Below are 18,276 nucleotides of genomic sequence, written 5' to 3' on the forward strand. Positions count from 1 at the left end.
GAGTCTTTTCACATCTCTTAATAACCCAACTGTTCTGTTTGCTGCGGTTCATTATCTACATCTTTGTTTCTCAGCAGTCCTAACTTCTCCACATAACGAAAACTTTGGAGTACAGATCCGAGTGAGAATCTGGTTCTGCAGCCTAACCGGTTCTACATTTTAATCTTGCTGTGCTTTGGTTTCCTCGTGTGCGGCAGGGATGCTCATATCTAATTCTGCAGGAGTGAAAGAAGTGAAATGAGACAATCCATGTCAGGGAGCTGGCAGACCGAGGCACTGGGCAGTGGGTTTCTTTCTCTTCTCCCTCCGCAGGCTGCCCCCCGGCACCCCCCCGCTCTTGCCCTTGCCTCCACACTGTATCATTCGGTGTTAATGATTCCCTCGGTCATACTTTTAAAAACACTTGTGCAAGTAGGACAAAGGTTCTCCCTGTTGTGAACACCTTGTTCTCTAGCCTCTCATCCTTGTGTCTAGGCCACAGGTTAGCAAGAATACTAGGCACGTAGAAGTTTCTCGGTGAATGTCTATCGAGCAGAATAAATGACGTGGTTGAGAATCCAACCAGCTCGTATTTGCTGTCAGGCTCTGATAGGTGGTGTGTTTATTTGCTGGGGCTGCCATAACAGACCACCCAGACTGGGTTGCTTAGACAACAGGAATTATTTCCTCACCGTTCTGGAGGCTTGCAAGTTTGGTTTCTTCTAAGGTTTCCCTCCTTGGCTTGTAGGTGACCATCTTCCTTCGGTGTTCTCACATGGTTTTCTCTCTGCGTGTTTGTCCTAATTTGCTCCTCTTACAGCAGTATCAGTCATATTGGATTAGGGCCAGCCCATAGGACCTCATTTTACCTGAATTACCTCTTTAAAGTCCCTGTCTCCAGAGAGTCACATGCCAAGCTCCTGGGGAGTTAGGACTTCAGTGTACAAATCAGTGAAAGGGAGGGAGTGCACAATTCAGCCCATAGAGAAACTAGCACAATGATCTTTTCTAAGGGTCTGTGCTTCTCCAGAAAAGATATGTAAGTGACTACTCTGTTGAGTCACAGAGCTAGAAAAAAAAAAATCTAGATGAAGAATACTAGATTTTTTAAAGAGTTGAGTGATGTTTGAAAATTTGTGACTTTGGAAAAAGCAGTAGTGCGTTCTGATTTCTGAATAGCACTTATGGGACTTAGTGTAATTTTTCTCTTTATATTATTCTTAGACGATAGACATGAATCCTACCAATTTTTTCTTCACTTTTGAACATCCAGTGCTTCGCTCTTAGTATGTGTTAGGAAATGATTGTTGAATTGAATACAGGGGATTTGTCTGTGTCCGGAAAATGTCACAATTTTATTCACTATAAAAGCAAATGAATCTGTCCGTTTGATTGTCACTTGTGAAGGCGCATTTTATTGTCTCAGGGTTTTTGGACTGAACTCTTTCTAATATCTGAATTCTTCTCTAGTTATATTTCTTTATGAACCTAATTTTTAAACAAAGAATGGTATTACCACCATTTCCTCAGTTGTTTATTATTTTGTGCATTGTTATTGCTCCTTGGACTTTCTCACTCTCTGGGGGAACATAGGCAGAATTTCCTTATCCAGACTAAATTTGTTAATTAAATGCATTGCAGTTTGTGTTACAGAAGAACAATGAACAAAATAGTCACCATATAGTTTTTACTTTGACTTGTGTTTCTGATTATTTGAGAATTAATATTTCATTTCTTGAAAATATTTTTAATGGTGAGGTAGGCCTTGACTTTAGGTAAGGGATCAGGTTTCTGAAAGTGTCCCATTACTCATATACATGTAAATAGATGTCTTTCACAAATCCCACAGAATAATTTAAGATAATTAAAAATGGGGCTGTGAAACGATTTTCATACATGCAGGCAATTTGTGGTTTCGAAAGGCTACTTGGTTTTCTAACTAGAAACGTATTTTTTTTTGTTTGTTTTGTGAAGGGTAATTTATACATCAGATTTACTAATTTTTTGAATTAGTAGTGATACTTATTCTTACAAAATATGGTGGTAAAAAGATCATCTTTTAGTTGTCTTGTATTTTTGTTTTTCTTCCCCCTACTAGAATTCTTATCTTTGTTAGTGCTTCTTGTTCAACTCTTTAATGCTTTATTTTAACAAGTCAAAAATCATGATAAAATGAAAATAATTTCTTTTCACTATAACTGCTCCTGTTTACAAGCCCACTGTTCTTCATGTTAAGTGAGGGCCCTGTTCCTGGTTTTACTACCTCGGTTGAGTCTGTGGGGCTGGTTGACCTTTGGGAGTATTACAATAATGAAAATAATGAATGTTGCAAGTTTCAAGAAAACAAATACTTTGCTCCTGTGAACCTTCCAGTGTCTAGCACAGGATTGAATAAAGGTTCTGTGAAAGAGGAACATCTGGAGTATGCCTTACTTTTGTCTTAATAGCCAGTGGCAGAGTGGGGGAGAAAGAAGATACTATAGAATAATGCATGTTTATATCAGATAGAAAGAAAAATCTGTACTTGTACAAAAATTGTACAAAGTGTGCTACCAAATGTTATTTTAGATAATACAGAAGATGCTAACGTGTGTTACAATTTCCAATATCACAGTTTTAAGCATCATTTCACATCTACCTGTAAATCGACAGCCATGCCTTCATAAATGAGGTTAATGTAATTAGCTTGCCTGAACCCAGAAGAGGTTACATTTATTAAAAAAATACAGGGGCGCCTGGGTGGCACAGTCGGTTAGGCGTCTGACTTCAGCCAGGTCACGATCTCGCGGTCCGTGAGTTCGAGCCCCGCGTCAGGCTCTGGGCTGATGGCTCAGAGCCTAGAGCCTGTTTCCGATTCTGTGTCTCCCTCTCTCTCTGCCCCTCCCCTGTTCATGCTCTGTCTCTCTCTGTCCCAAAAATAAATAAACGTTGAAAAAAAAAAAAATTAAAAAAATACATAAAAACCCATGTCTGAGGATGACTCAGAATCTTAATTTTAAGGAGTTAATATTGTTTTCTTAATGAACTGTTAACATGACCGTTAATTCTGAAACTATTACATTAATTAGTTCATTAATAAACATAAAGATTTTTGTTTTCTTAACATAAAGACTAATGGCCATTAATTCAAACGAGACCTATCTTATACACCCAAGTACAGACTAATGTTGATAAACTGCCATTTAAAAAAAAATTTTTTTTAATGTTTATTTTTGAGAGAGAGAGAGAGAGAGAGAGACAGAGTACGAGTGGGACAGGGGCAGAGAGGGGGTGGTGGGGATACACAGAATCAGAAGCAGGCTCCAGGCTCTGAGCTGTCAGCACAGAGCCCGACACAAGGCTCGAACCCACAAACCATGAGATCATGACCTGAGCCTAAGTGGGATGCTTATCCAACTGAGCCACCCAGGTGCCCCTAAACTTGCCATTTTGTATCAAGCAGTGTTTTAAAAAAACAAAGCTTTCACTGTAAATTTTTTTTATTAGAATGTTTTAGACATGATTTAAGTCATTTTATTTTGGCCTGTAATCAGCCTCCTGAGGTATAATGAGAAATCCATTCCAAAATACAAGTGTAATTTTCAGTGTATGTATGTATGTATGTATGTATTTAGCAAACATCCTACCAGTGTGTGCCTGATTGTCTTAAATACTTGATTAGAGCAGCTAGTCTCTTTGGCCCTGAAAGTCCCCTTCCTTGCATGGCCCTGACCCAAGGGTCTTTCTGTCCGCTGTCGCAATAGTACTAATTCTTTCAGGTCCCCGAAGCCCCCTTGATCCTGCCTTTCCCTGTGCTTTTCTCTGTACTCCTCAGCTTTCCCGCTTGATTATAGTATCTGTTGGGTTATTTCTTAGCTTGCATCTCAACAAAAGTGTTTCCTTTTAAACACTTTAAAGCAGGTAGCATGGAATTGGCCAAACAGGCAGTTAACATTGTCATTGAACAACCTTAGCCACCTGCCTTGGGGGAACTTAGAAGGCTTTGCAGAAAGTAAGGACAGAGTGTTGATGGGCTCACTATGCTCACGGCAGGGCCCCGTCATAGTATCTGCCTCCACCATACCCATTACCTTGTCAGGATGTCTTGGGAGCACAGGTGTCCATCTTGATTTTGGTATTGTCCAAGTTTTTTACTGTTTGGAATCCCCCCATTTCATCAGTGTCCTTGGTGTCCCAGACTAAATGAAACTTTGGTACTCTTAGGGCCTCTGAAATAATGTTCTGCCCTTGTACAAATGGAATGGTCATACTAAAGCCGTAATGAGTCCAGTGCCATCAGGCCAATCTGGAAAGCTGTGCCCTGTGAAGCACATTTGTTACTCAGAAATCTCTTCTTTCTGGAAAACCACTGAGCCTTTAGTTATATTCAAAGTCATTCCTCACATCAACTTAATCACAAATTAAATTCACTGTCTTCGGTGAAGTTTTCAGAAGTCTTCGTGTCTTCTTGGAAAATGTTATGAGGCAAACAGGATTTATGATCAAGCTGTTGATCTCTCCGAAGAGTTTTGTGTAATCAGAATCACGTGGTTGATGAAAAGTTTACTTTCATACATTTTCATTGTCAAATGTTACTGTTTCTAAAACTCATTTAGCTGGTTGAATTAGAGAAGCACTAATTTTTTTTTTTTTTCCCTCATGAGGAGAGAAAGTTAAATTAAGGGAAATAATTAAATACTGTATATATTCACAGGATGTTTGCTGATAATACACACGAAACTCTTTCTTTCTGCTGTTTTCTCTAGGTGATTGAAGACAATACTGGAGTCCGCCGGGTGGTGGTCACACCCCAGTCTCCTGAGTGTTACCCCCCAAGCTACCCCTCGGCCATGTCTCCAACCCATCACCTACCCCCCTACCTGACTCACCACCCCCATTTTATTCATAACTCACACACGGCTTACTACCCACCTGTTACTGGACCTGGAGATATGCCGCCTCAGTTTTTCCCTCAGCATCATATTCCCCCTACAATATACGGCGAGCAAGGTGAGTAGATTGCTGCTGGCATCGGGAGCTGTTGAAACTGGTTACAACACAGAAGTAGCTTAGGAGAACCCGAGAGCCAGCCCTTGTTTCTTCTGGAAGGAGCACAGTAGGAGAGGATCCACCTGCTGTAGAACGCTCATGGGAAACTCCTAGCTCCCTTTGTCCCGAAGCGTGTCTTGAAAAGGTTACTTTGTGGGGGACAGCTCTTTGTATTTTCCAAAATTCTGCCCCCATCCACCCACCCCACAAAAAGCAGGGAGTGGGGTAGCCACATCTTAGTTTAGTAAGAAATAAGTGATCTGTCGTATGTTCCTGTGTTCCGTTTACATATTTTTAAGTGACAGTGCCCTTGGGTGGAACTGCATTATTTCTAGAAGTAGAAATGGTCTAGAAGTAGAAGAGAAGTTAAGTGTTTTGTGCCCAATTTCCAATGATAGAAGACTCTGAGGTCTCAGTAATCTTTCTGATTCCTGGATGCTCTAGGTTGCAATTTTGGTAGAACTCCGAATCTCCTCCGTGTGGTCCTCCTGCAGCCTGTTTTTACGTGAAGAGTAACCATTTGCGTGGCCACACTTTCACTGGTTGTTAGCCAGATATTCACGTTGAAATGAGGGAGTCTCACACATTATGTCTTTGTAATTTTGGCATTGGTGTTGGTTTAGTCTAAAGCCTTTTTCTATCAAAATGGATACTAAGAAACCAGGTAAGTGAGGGTAAAAATCAGACTTAAATGTCTAAGACTTTGCAAAGTGATTTTCTTCTAGGAATTGAAGCCTTTTATTACTTCAAACATATTTTTACATTGGTTCAAATACGAGAATTGCTGTTATGCTATTGAGTTTGAGAGTAAGTTATCCCCTGACTTTCTCTCATCAATTATATATGTATATATCAATGAAAAAAATTTTATTAATAAAAAGCAGACTGTCCTCTAACTTAGGGATAGAATTGCGTTTTGTTGTTTTAGGTTTTTTTGTTTGTTTTAGTAGAAAGAAATTTAGTATAATTCGCAGGAATCAAGTGCTATCGTAAGTGGGGCGTGGAGAGGTGATAGCATCTGTAACTTTGTATCCTGCCCGCGGACATCACACCCCAAAACATCAGACTAGTGAGGCGATGCCATGAAAACATTTGGACAAAATCCCCCCAAATTAAGTGAATTGTCATTTTAAAAAAACACAAAAAGTATTCAGTGTTTTGACACAATGTGCATTAAGTATTTGAGCATTGTCAGAGTTTTCTGATTTGCTCTGAGCTTAACGACCAGGAGCCTTGGCGACTGATCGCTTGGTGAAGAGTTGTGTGCCCTGCCTTGTGTCAGCAGTGTGTTACTAGGAAGCCACATAGTTCCTGTTTTGTAAATGATGTCCTCTGGAATTTTAGATAATAGTTTGATTTAAATGGTCATTAGAATTAAGAAAAAAAATTATGTCTAGGCTTCAGGAAAAAAAAGAGGGGTTGGCGCCTAGGTGGCTCAGTTGGTTGAGCGTCTGACTCCTGCTTAGGTCATGAGTTTGAGTCACTCGTCCCGCTGGCTCGGTGTTGACAGCTGGGATCCTGGAGCCTGCTTCGGGTTCTGTCTGTCTGTCTCTCTCTCTTTGTGCCTCTCTCTCTCTCTCTCTCTCTCAAAATGAAATTAACTTAAATTGTGTCTTCACTTCATAGGGTATTTTGGTTTAATTTCATTATAATAACCTATAACGATAACATACAGATGCAAGTGCCTCATCGATTTCATATTAAAGAAAGCAAAAAACAAAATCCCTTTGCTTTAGAGATATAAAGCCATTTATATATTCCCTTACCTTCCTTTTCAATGTGCATATCTAAAAGCAACTTAAAACATTTAATTTCCTAAACCATAGGAGTAAAGTCTTCAACGTGCTTTAAAAGATTGTTTTGTTAGTGTCCATGGTTAATATCTTAAATCTCAAGTGTGATGCATTGTGATAGTTAAAAAACATTTACCATCCTTTTTGTATAGTTGGGTATAATTTATTTGGGCATAGGGTTCTATTTGTTTTTTTTTTTTTCCACATTCTCTAGTGCAAATTAATTATCTTGCAAAGATTTGCTTTTTAAAGATCTTTCTTAAGGTATGGGAACAGAAAAAAAATGAAGAGCGAAGCCTTGCCATTGAACACTCGAAACATCGGTTGGGTGTTATGTAGGGTGACAGTACATTCCTGGTATGCTTAGAATAGTCCTGGTTTCAGTCTCTTGTACGGAGACATGATTAGGAATGCCAGGGGCGCCTGGGTGGCTCAGCCCCTTGGGTATCTGACTCTTGGTTTCAGCTCAGGTCATGATCACACAGTTTGTGAGTTCAATCTCTGGGATTCTTTCTCCTTGTCTCTCTGTCCCTCCCCTGTGCATGCATGCGTACACTCTCTTTTTCTCTCAGAATAAATAAAACTTAAAAAAAAAAAAAAGAAAAGAAATGCTACCTTTCCACTCTCAGAAGTATTCAGTTTGGATGCTAATTTATTTGGTCATTCTGTGGCTATGGGGCCCTTTTCTATTGTAAACATTTAAGGAACCAATCTCTGTGGTATATATTGTCATTTTTATTGATGGCCTAAATTTAATTTTTAATTGATTTAACATTTTTCACTTAAAATGTTTTCTCCTAAGATCATGAAATTATTTTGTAGACTCCCATTCTTTTTTTGAGCCACCTACAAAAATACACATAGTGAAGCCAGGTGACATTTTCTACTCAGTTTGTTTTGCCTCTTGATTACTCCAGAATAGAAGTTTGAGACCACAGCTTACTATGTGTGGCACCAGGCTGCAGAGATGGCCTGTATTTACCACTACTATTTCTCCTTAAACGTTTCCCCTGATTCTTTGAGCTCTGAGTATTTTTAGTGGAAATTTTTCATCTCATCGTGTTAGTAAGTTTTAGTCAAATGTTGGCTCTTTTATTTTTTATGTATTAAAAAAATGGTTTTTTGAACGTTTATTATTTTTTGAGAAAGAGAGCATGAGCAGGGGAGGAGCAGAGAGAGAGGGAGACACAGAATCTGAAGCAGGCTCCAGGCTTCGAGCTGTCAGCACAGAACCTGACTCGGGGGCTCAAACTCATAAAACGTGAGATCATGATCTGAGCTGAAAGTTGGACGCTTGACTGACTGAGCCACCCAGGTGCCCCAAATGTTGGCTCTTTTAGATGCCACAAATAACTCTTTAGATTCTGGTTGTTAACACTCTTTCGAGTAGAAATGCTATTTTGTCTATAATGATGAGTATATTTTTAAGTGTCTTGATTCTAAGGACATGTTTATGGGGGTATTTTGGGTTTTTTTCTGACTTTTTTTTTGGTATGCTGCAACTAAAAGCATTTTGACAGTGATTTTGACAAAACAGAATGAAATTTGTTTATAAATTCAGCTAGATTATGAACTCTTTATGAACAGCAACTTGTCTTCTTCAGCATTTTCCATAATTTCTGGAACATTCATTAACACACTGTACGGTTTTTAATGATCATTCCTTGATTGGTCAGAAATGAGTGGGAATGTTTTATTTTTATTTTACTTCATTTATTCTTTTAAGTTTATTTATGCATTTTTGAGAGAGAGAAAGAGAGAAAGAGAGAGAAAGAGGGGAGGGGGAGGTGGGGAGAGGGAGAGAATCCCAATCAGGCTGTGCACTGTCAATGCAGAGCACGACACAGGGCTCAAACTCACGAACTATGAGCTCATGACCTGAGCCGAAAGCAAGAGTCAGATGTGTCTGAGCCACCCAAGTGCCCCAAATTGGGACTATTTTAAGCATGTATTTTATTTGTACATATATAATTTTAAAGGTATTTACTATGGTAATATTTTAAACTTCATCATTCAGGACTCAGGTTATTTGACCTGTTAGAATTTATTATCGAAACTGTAGACTGAGCGTGCATTTGTCATAACCCTCCATTTCAGAAATTATACCACTCTATGGAATGTCAAGCTACATCACCCGGGAAGACCAGTACAGCAAGCCTCCACACAAAAAACTGAAAGACCGCCAGATTGACCGCCAGAACCGCCTCAACAGTCCTCCTTCTTCTATCTACAAAAGCAACTGCACAACTGTGTACAACGGCTACGGGAAGGGCCACAGCGCCGGGGGTGGTGGAGGCAGTGGAGGCGGCAGTGGTGGTGGGCCAGGAATCAAGAAGACAGAGCGGCGAGCAAGAAGCAGTCCAAAGTCGAACGATGCAGATTTGCAAGGTAACGTGCAAAGATGTTTGCCATAAAGCATAAAACCATGGACACCTGGACATCCTAAAAGAAACATCTTTTACATAACAATGTGATTTCACGGTGGTTGGTCTTCCTACTAGGAATGACTGGTTAGACCTTCTCTGATCAGCAGAATATTGGATCCTCTCCTTTATTACTACTTTACGGCAGAAATACGTGTTGGTCACAGGTGCCATGTGACGTTCTACATACTCTCAGTAACAAGTATCTGAACTTGGTTCACTGCAAGGAGACAGGCGGGGAGGAGATCCATAGGAAAACAGTCTTTCTAAGAAGTTGAGGGCTGGTTTAAATCTGAACAGTATAATACTTTATAAAACCAGACGTCATTCCTTGGCTCTGTAGTGAAATTTATCATTGTGGAACAGTAATCTGTTTCTTGGTTTCAGGCCTCAATTCTTGTTTAATGCCACCTTTGCATCCTGAATAAAGTACTCCTATCCCAAGAATGAGGTGGAAGAAATAAGGTTGCTACATAGGAGACATCTGCTCAAAAGGACATATGTGTGTGTGTGTGTGTGTGTGTGTGTGTGTGTGTGTGTGTGTGTGTGTGTGTGTGGTTTTGTTTTTGTAGATTGGTCTTGTGGCTGTAGATCAGTTAATTTGGGGAGGAATGTATATGTGCTTTAAATGAAGTTTTTAGCCAAGATTTAGAAACAACCTATTTTGATGCCAAAGGAGTTAAAAACAGGCTCTGTATACAGTCACGTAGAGAAGGCTGACTTAACTGAAGCACAGTAAGGTGTTGTTTTGAAAAAGCCAGGTGAATTAACAAATATAAATATGTGAAGGCATGAGCAGCTATAAAAGACAAGATCAGAAGTGATTATAGCACTCATTAAATATACTCCTTCCTTTTACCAGACCTTATCTAGGTGTGTGTGAGAATGTGTTTGTGAATGAAAAAGACAGAAGTTGAGTATGTTTGATTGTGTACGGAAGGCTGGACGCTTTTGGGGCCAAGGACACGTAGGTCGGACCAGATGTTGGCATCAGCGTTTTATTTATGAGTGAATTATAGCATTAAAAAGAGGAATAGTAAGGTATAGTAAAAAATGAATAATAATTTCTCTGAGTAAAGTGTTATTCTTCTAGTTTTATCTTTTATTCTTTTCTATATTTTCCAAGTTTCATGTAGTTATCATGTGTTATTCTTAGTCATTAAAGTGTAAGCAAGTATATAAAAGAAACCCAAAGTTTAAGAGGCCTTTAAATAGCTTTTTAGGTATAGTCCTATTTCTGCCATATAAAGTAATTTTTAGTCAACTGATACTACAATTTCTGAGTTTGAAATTAGATTACAATCAATGTTAGAATTTTTAACCAGGGGCGTATAAGGGAATTCAAACAAAAAATTAGAAATAAGTTTTTCTAAGGAGAGTTTTAGTTTATAAAAAAGAGAAGAAGAATGTATAAGCAGTCTTCAGAGAGTGTAAGGAGGTTTGAACTTCCTTGATTACATGATTCATTCTCTAATAAGTTTTGCCCTGCCTTACACCAAAAGAGATTTAAGACAGGTGACAGATATATATAATAGAGTCAGATAGAATAAATTTGAGTAAAGATCTAAGGGGCAAAGAGATGAAGGAAAATAAGATGCGTCAGGGTTGAAGTTAGGAAATAAAACGAATGTAATTATGGATCAACTAGGGCAAAAATAAGTATCTTCCTTCTATGTGCAGTTATTTCGTATCATTTGTCTAAAAGTGTAAGCTCCTCTATATTTTAACATACTCCTAGCTGGAAGAGAGGCTATGGATTTGCACTGAAATCTATATGGAAATGTTTGCTAATATCCATATGTTTACAAGCATTTTGGTCTTCTGTGTAATGAATGAGAATATAATTGTTTTGAGCACCTTAAGCTCTTTGCTGTCATGTAGAAAACATTATTATTATTATAAGTTTTATTGTGATGCTAACAGTGAGATCACTTTCGCTGTGGACTTCTGGGAGGGTGTGTGTTGCAATGAAAAATTGGAAAAAAATTTTATCTCCGCTTTAGTCTGAACTTGGTCTATTTCTCCTTTTCCCATCACATTATTTACCTCCTCAAAACCACTCAAACTACAACTCTCCACATGGTTGAGTCATGAAATAAAGAATCAGATGGGGTATTATGTGTTCTACTTCATTTCAGTAAGGATCTGAGGGGTTTATGTATTGGATTTAAAAACTAAGTATTCGTTTTCCCAAATGAATTGGAAACTTATGTCCCGACAAAAACATACACACAAGTATTTATACCCGCTGTATTCATAATTGCCAAAACTTAGAAGCAACCAAGATGTCCTCCAGTAAGTAAATGAACTGTGGCACATGCAGACAATGGAAACCCAACACTAAACAGAAATGAGCTGTTAAAGTATGAAAAGACATAAAACCACCTTAAATGAAACATGCCAATCTGATGACCATATTCCAAGGAGGTAAAAGATCTGGATTCCAAAAACCAAGACATTGAGGAAAGGAATTGAAGAAGACACAAACAAATGGAAAGATATTCCCTGTTCATAGACTGGAAGGATTAATATTGTTAAAGTGTCCATAGTATCCAGAGCAATCTACAAGTTCAATGCAGTCCCTATCAAAATACCAATAACATTTTTCAAAGAACTGGAACCAATGATCCTAACATCTATATGGAACCGCAGAAGACCTCAAATGGCCAGAACAATCTTGCAAAGGAGCAAAACTGAAGATATCACAATCCCCTATTTCAAGATATACTACAATGCTGTAGTAATCAAAAGAGGCTGGTACTGGCAGAAAAATAGATACATAGATCACTGCAACAGGATAGAGAATGCAGAAATAAACCCATGATTATATGGTCAATTAATCTACAACAAATAAGGCAAGGGTATACAGTGAGGAAAAGACAGTCTTTTTTACAAATGGAGTTGGGAAAACTGGACAGGTATATGCAAAAGAATGAAGCTGGGCCATTTTCTTACACCATACACAAAGATAAAGTCAAAATGGTTTAAAGACCTAAATGGGAGTTCTGAAACCATTAACACTCTTAAGAGACGACATAGACGATAATCTGTTGGACTTGGACCTTAGCAGCGTATTTATGGACACGTCTCCTGAGGCAAGAGAAACCGAAACAAAAATAAACTATTGGAACGACACCACAATAAAAAGGTTTTGCAAACAAAATAATGAAAAGTCAATTTACTGAGTAGGAGAAGATATTTGCAAATGATACATCTGATAAAAGGTTAATATACAAAATATTTAAAGGATGTCTGCAACTCAACAAACAGAAAAACAATACAATGAAAAATAAGAGAGGATTGAAATGGACATTTTTCCAGAGAAGAAATACAGATGGCCAATAGGCACTTGAAAAGATGATCACTATTACTAATCATCATGGAAATACAAATCAAAACCATCAATGTCACCTTGCAACAGTCAGAACAGCTAGTATCGAAAAGACATGAAATAGCAAGTGTTGATGAGGTTATGAAGAAAAAGAAGCGATCATGCATGGTTTGTGGGAATGTAAATTGGTGCAACCACTGTGGAAACCAGTATGGAAGTTCCTCAGAAAATTAAAAATATAACTACCATATGACCCAGTGATTTCACTACAGGTTACATACCCAGAGAAAAACACTAATTCAAAAAGATATATGTACCCCTATATTTATTACAGCATTGTTTACATGAACCAAGATATAGAAGCAACATGTGTCCAATGACACATATATATCATGGTTATACACACACACACGTGCTTAAATATTATGCAGCCATAAAAAATGAATGAGATCCTGCCATTTGCAACAACATGGAGAGATCTAAAGAGGGTATGATGCTGAGTGAAATAAGTCAGAGAAGGACAAATACCATATGATTTCACTTACATGTGGAATCTAAAAAGCAGGCAAAAAACAGACTGTTAAATAGAACAAAGTGGTGGTTGCCAGAGGGGAGGTGGCTGGGGGATGGGCAAAATTGGTGAAGAGAATCGGCAGATGCAAACTTCCAGTTTTACATACTTTAAAAGAAAAACATCTCCAAATGAATCAGATATTGTTTAAAAATAAAATACTAAGAATAAGCAGGGGAGCCTGGGTGGCTTAGTTGGTTGAGTGCCTGTCTTTGGCTCAGGTCATGATCTCGCAGTCTGAGTTTGAGCCCCACATTGGGCTCTGTGCTGACAGCTCCGAGCCTGGAGCCTGCTTCAGGTTCTCTGTCTCCCTGTCTCTCTGCCCTTCCCCCACTCGTGTTGTCTCTTTCTCAAAGATAAACAAACATTAAAAAAAAAAAATTTAAAGAATAAGCAGATGAAGCAGTGTGCAAACAAGAATAGAATTGAATAAAATATAGTAGACAGAATGAAATAAACTAACATTCTGGATCCAAAACCAAAAAATCAAACCCAAAACAGATCCCTAAACCTCATTTTCAGACCTACCAAAGCAGAATACCTTTGCCTGATCTGGATTCATTTTTGCTTGTTTGTTTGTTTTTTCGTCAATCTTCCACTGGCAATGATGTCAGCCAAGATGAAGAACTGTCCTAATATTAAGGATGGTTACAGTAGGTGTGTTTCGCTAAGTTGTACACGATAGGAGGTAGGAACTTTAATTCACCATTCTCACCTCCTGGAACTATGTCTGGCACATAGTGGTTACACAGCAAATATTTGTGGAACGAATGCTGTATTCTTAATTGGTTTTCTAGAACAGGCCTTCTGTTTGAGCACATGGAGCTGTTGCACCATTTCTTCTTCCTAGGAAGAATCGCTGTGCTCCTCAGGGATACAGCCGTGCAGCCAACCCCTCCTTTCATTTACTCTTACCTTTGGGAAAATAGTGTAGGCAGGGCAAGGTCCCAATGATACCCTCAGAGAAGTGTAGGCCTCCTGTTTTTTGGTACTACCGTAGAGTTCATGGTGTGTTGGCATAGAACGGTTGGGACTTTGTTATCAGACGTACTTGGCTTAGAATCGATCCAGCTTTGTTGCTTGCTAACTACTTGCTTTCAGTATTCCCAGAATCTCTGTTATCCTCATCTGTAAAATAGGTATTTTAATTTTCTTTATTAAATACTAAAAGTAGCCTAGTTCAGTTCTTAACCCCTCAGTATAACGGTCACCCTTGTTACTTGGATATTTGTGACTGTCTCCCGCCTGTGATCTGAGGATCACCTTACATCCAGGACATCCCCTCCTATCCAGTGGCCTTCCTCCTTCCCTTCAGGCCCTCTCCCTCAACTCCTTCCCCTGTAAGCCAGAAGTGTCTTCCTCCTGCTCAAGCCATCTTACACTTTCAAAAGCTCAACCCTATACTCCTAGACATGTGTATACTTTGCTAAATGATCACGACAATAAGTCTAGTTACTGTCTGTCACCACGCAAAGTTAAAAAAAAGTTTTCTTCTGATGAGAACTTGTCAGATTCACTTTCTTAGCAGCTTTCACATTTGCAATACGGTGTTCTTGACTGTAGTCACCATGCTGTACATTGTCTCCCTGCAACTTACTTGCTTAATAGCTGGAAGTTTATATGTCTATCTGATCCCCGTCACCTATTTCACTGATCACCTAACCCCCTTCTTCTTTGGCAGCCACCAGTCTATTCTCTGTATCTATGGGTTTGGTTTTATTTGTTCATTAGTTTTGTTTTTGTTTTTGTTTTTTAGATTCCACATTTAAGTAAAATCATATACAGTAGGTGTCTTTCTTTGACATAATTTCAGTTAACATAGTACCTTCTAGGGACATTCATGTTGTTGCAAATGGCAAGATTTCATTCGTTTTTATGGTTGAGTAATATTCCTGTGTGTGTGTGTGTGTGTGTGTGTGTGTGTGTGTGTGTGTGTGTGCGCGCGCACTTGCAACTTAGGTTGCATCCATACCCTAGCTACTGTAAATAATGCTGCATTGAACACGGACTGCATTTATATCTTTTCAAATCAGTGTTTTTGTTTTCTTTGGGTAAATACCCCAAAGTGGAATTGCTGAATCATACGACATGGAAAAATTTGTCCTCATATTCAGAACATTGCCCAATTGATGGGCCTTGAGCCTGTTCTGTAGCCAAGACCCAGTTAAAGTTGTCCTCTTGCCTTTCATCACAGAGACTAAGGAACTTACTGATGTGCGTCACTGAGTGGGAAGGAAGTTTCATTCCTTCCCTTTTATTCTCAATAAGAACCAAAGCATATGACATTAAGGAAGTTACCCAGTGGTTACAGGTTTGAAACTGAAATCCTCCAAGTTTTAATCAGGGTTAGAGTCCTACTGTCCTGTATCCTCAGAAGGGAGGAAAAGGTTATTTGTTGGTGTTGTTTTGGAAAAGATTGTTTGAATCCAGAGTGGAAAATAAAAACTTTGGGGAGGACCCACTGTCTAATAATATGAAAAAGACCTAAGCAATCCCTTTAGTTATGGGGAGTCTGTGTGTGTGTGTGTGTGTGTGTGTGTGTGTGTGTGTGTGTGTGCGCGCGCGCGCACGTCTGTGTGTCTGCGTGTCTGTGTCTGGGGTGGTTCAGGGAGAGGGAAGGAGAGTACATCAAACATGCTTAGTCACAGTCTCTACTCTGTGTGTAGAAGTATGTCATGCATGCAGTTGATACTGCTGACCTTTACCTCATCCCTAAGTCTACTGCAGGAGTGAGATTTCTTTCTCACTCATTACTTGAACATTTTAAAACCATATGGAATTGTAAGATATAGTAATGCAGTATATGTTTTGGGCGATATGATACACAACAAGTCATTTCACCCTGCCTCAGATTTCCTTTAGTAAAATGAACAAGTGAATTAAGGTCGGTGATTTTCAAAATTTATCCATGAGTAGATCTTCCGTTTTCAAACAGTCTTGTGTAGATCCTCAATTAAATACAAATCCTTATTCCCATACCTCTATCATATGTGTTCATGTGCACGTGTGCACATGCACCCACACATATCCTGAAAGCAGATAGAGTTGGTGTTTCTACGGCTGGAGTGGGAGACCTGGGTACTTGTTAGCATCCACAAGGCTTTCCCCGAGGTTAATCCCTCACCTAGACCCTGGCTGCTTGGTCTCAGACCCGTGGCTTCACCACCATGGAGGAACTTGTGAGATAAGTACCCTCATGGCCTGCCCCAGACCTAACCAACAGTCCGTGGAGGCGGGACCCAGCAATCTGTGTTTCCCTAGACTCTCCAGGTGGTGATTAGGCACAGTAACATTTGAGAGCCACCAGCCCTTTGAGTGCCAAGCAATTTTTAGGTGAGATTTTAAAATGGGGGGGAATCTGGGAGGCATTAGTTAAAATACTTGATTTAAGTTGAAGCATATTCCTTTTGTAGTATACCTGTATACCTATAGACATATACCGGTGTTGGTAGAGTTCCATTTGTGTTGCTAACATACAGGTAGTAGCCGATGTGGAGACCTGTAGAACTTTCAGGGCTGTGTGGGAAAAAATCGGGACAAAATGGTAAGAATTCCAAATATAGAAGAAAATGAGGATACGGCATACTTTTGGCATTTGACCTTTGGCCTTTGAATTGTTGACGATCCAAAGCTTCAGTTATACTTTAGACGAAATTCCACCACATGGAGTCATAATTTTTTTGTTTTAACTCTAGAAGCTGGTGACAGAAGCATTATTCTTGTGCTTTTGTCCTTCAGACATCACAGATTGCCTTCTGACCCCAGCAGTGTTCCTCATTACCAGGTTTTTGTATTCTAATTCCTTCTCAGCTGGTCCTCCCTGACATTTTTTTCTCTTTTTATATTTTGCTATCACTGCTCAGAAACCAGGATCTGACCTCAATATCTATTTACCCAAACTTAGACTGAAAGCTTATTCATTCTGCAGATAAGAATTACAGTAGTAAATTCGGGATGGTGTTTTCCTCTACCTCTGAGATTGTGAGTTTGGGAGTCCTTGGGGTTTATCCTCTTGCTGGATGGCATGGGCTCCAGGAGGGGGTGCCTGCATCCACCTGTGCAGGGTGACAGTGGTCCTCTTTGTTTGGGAGGAGGAACCCAATGTTAATAAGGTCTGGAATGTTGGGAGTCAAGGCAGATTTTTTTTTTCTTCTGGAATCTCTTTTGGTCTTGGCTCCCTATAAAAGATAACACGGGTGCTTTTCTGTTTAAGATATTTCGTGGGGCTTGCTCATTTCACAAGTGGCTGCTGTCTTCTTTCACTTGCAACCTTTTCTGTCTCCTGAGCACATGTCCTCTCAGGCATGTTCAGACAAGGTGTTTTGGAAGACAGTTTGGTTGTGGAGGGGCAGTAGGGTTTTTCTTTTCTCCTTCATTCAGTATGCACTTTCCTCATTGCACTTGAATATGGACAGTTTCTAGATGGATTTCCATCACTGCTTCATCTCTCAAGTCTGTAGCTGCAGATAAATCCTGTGTGTTTTCACTTGTCTGCAGCTGTGGACAAATCCTAAGCATGGCAAAAATACCAAGAAAACATGAAAAAAATTAAAAGTGAGCTCAGGTCAGTGGAATTCACCCATCTTTCTGCCAAGTACAGTCTGAAAGTGAAAATAGTCCAAACAAGCCCAAGTAACTTTTTTTTTTTTTTTTTTTTGAAGGATGATATGTGGACCCCTGGCTCAAAATGCAAGAGACATTCTTTCTAGCAGGAAACTGGGCAGTTAACACCCTGTTTTCCATTTTAAATGTGGGCTGCCAGATCCATTCTCTGGGTTTTCAAGGCCTCTGAGTGATGCTGGTTGAGGTCTGAGCAGACTTCCTACAACAACCGCCTACGTGTGGGGTGGGAAAAGGGAGACAAGCCCGGGGATATAAGGCAAAGTTTTCAGAAGGAATGTGTTGCTTGTTGACATGTGCTTTCTGACCTGGGCATTATCTTCTGAAGGCCAGAGCTGGAGAAATCAAACAATGAATAACTCTTCCTTCTGTTAAGATTCCAGTATGCTGATTTTTTTTTTTTTCCTTAAAGAGGTGTTGACTTACCTGACTGGTGCAAAGGCACATGTGTGGCTCATCAAAGAGGAAACGAGGGTGGCCCAAATTGTGGCTCATGAGTAGAGTATGTAGGCGTCTTTATCAAGTCCTATC

The 18,276-nt window shown here is 39.4% G+C and overlaps 1 protein-coding gene across 2 annotated transcripts in view; it reads left to right on the forward strand.

The window, feature by feature from the left end:
• Positions 1 to 18,276, forward strand: part of FNDC3B (fibronectin type III domain containing 3B) — a 364,422-nt gene that overhangs the window by 206,181 nt on the left and 139,965 nt on the right. For both annotated transcript variants that reach the window (XM_025913173.2, XM_086674725.1), the window contains exons 5-6: positions 4,725 to 4,968; positions 8,898 to 9,188. In XM_025913173.2, coding sequence (XP_025768958.1) covers positions 4,725 to 4,968; positions 8,898 to 9,188 — 535 coding nt within the window. The remainder of the gene's footprint in view (positions 1 to 4,724; positions 4,969 to 8,897; positions 9,189 to 18,276) is intronic.

Source organism: Puma concolor, chromosome C2, assembly GCF_028749965.1.
Source record: "Puma concolor isolate L17-30 chromosome C2, mPumCon1.1.hap2, whole genome shotgun sequence".
Lineage (NCBI taxonomy): Eukaryota > Metazoa > Chordata > Mammalia > Carnivora > Felidae > Puma > Puma concolor.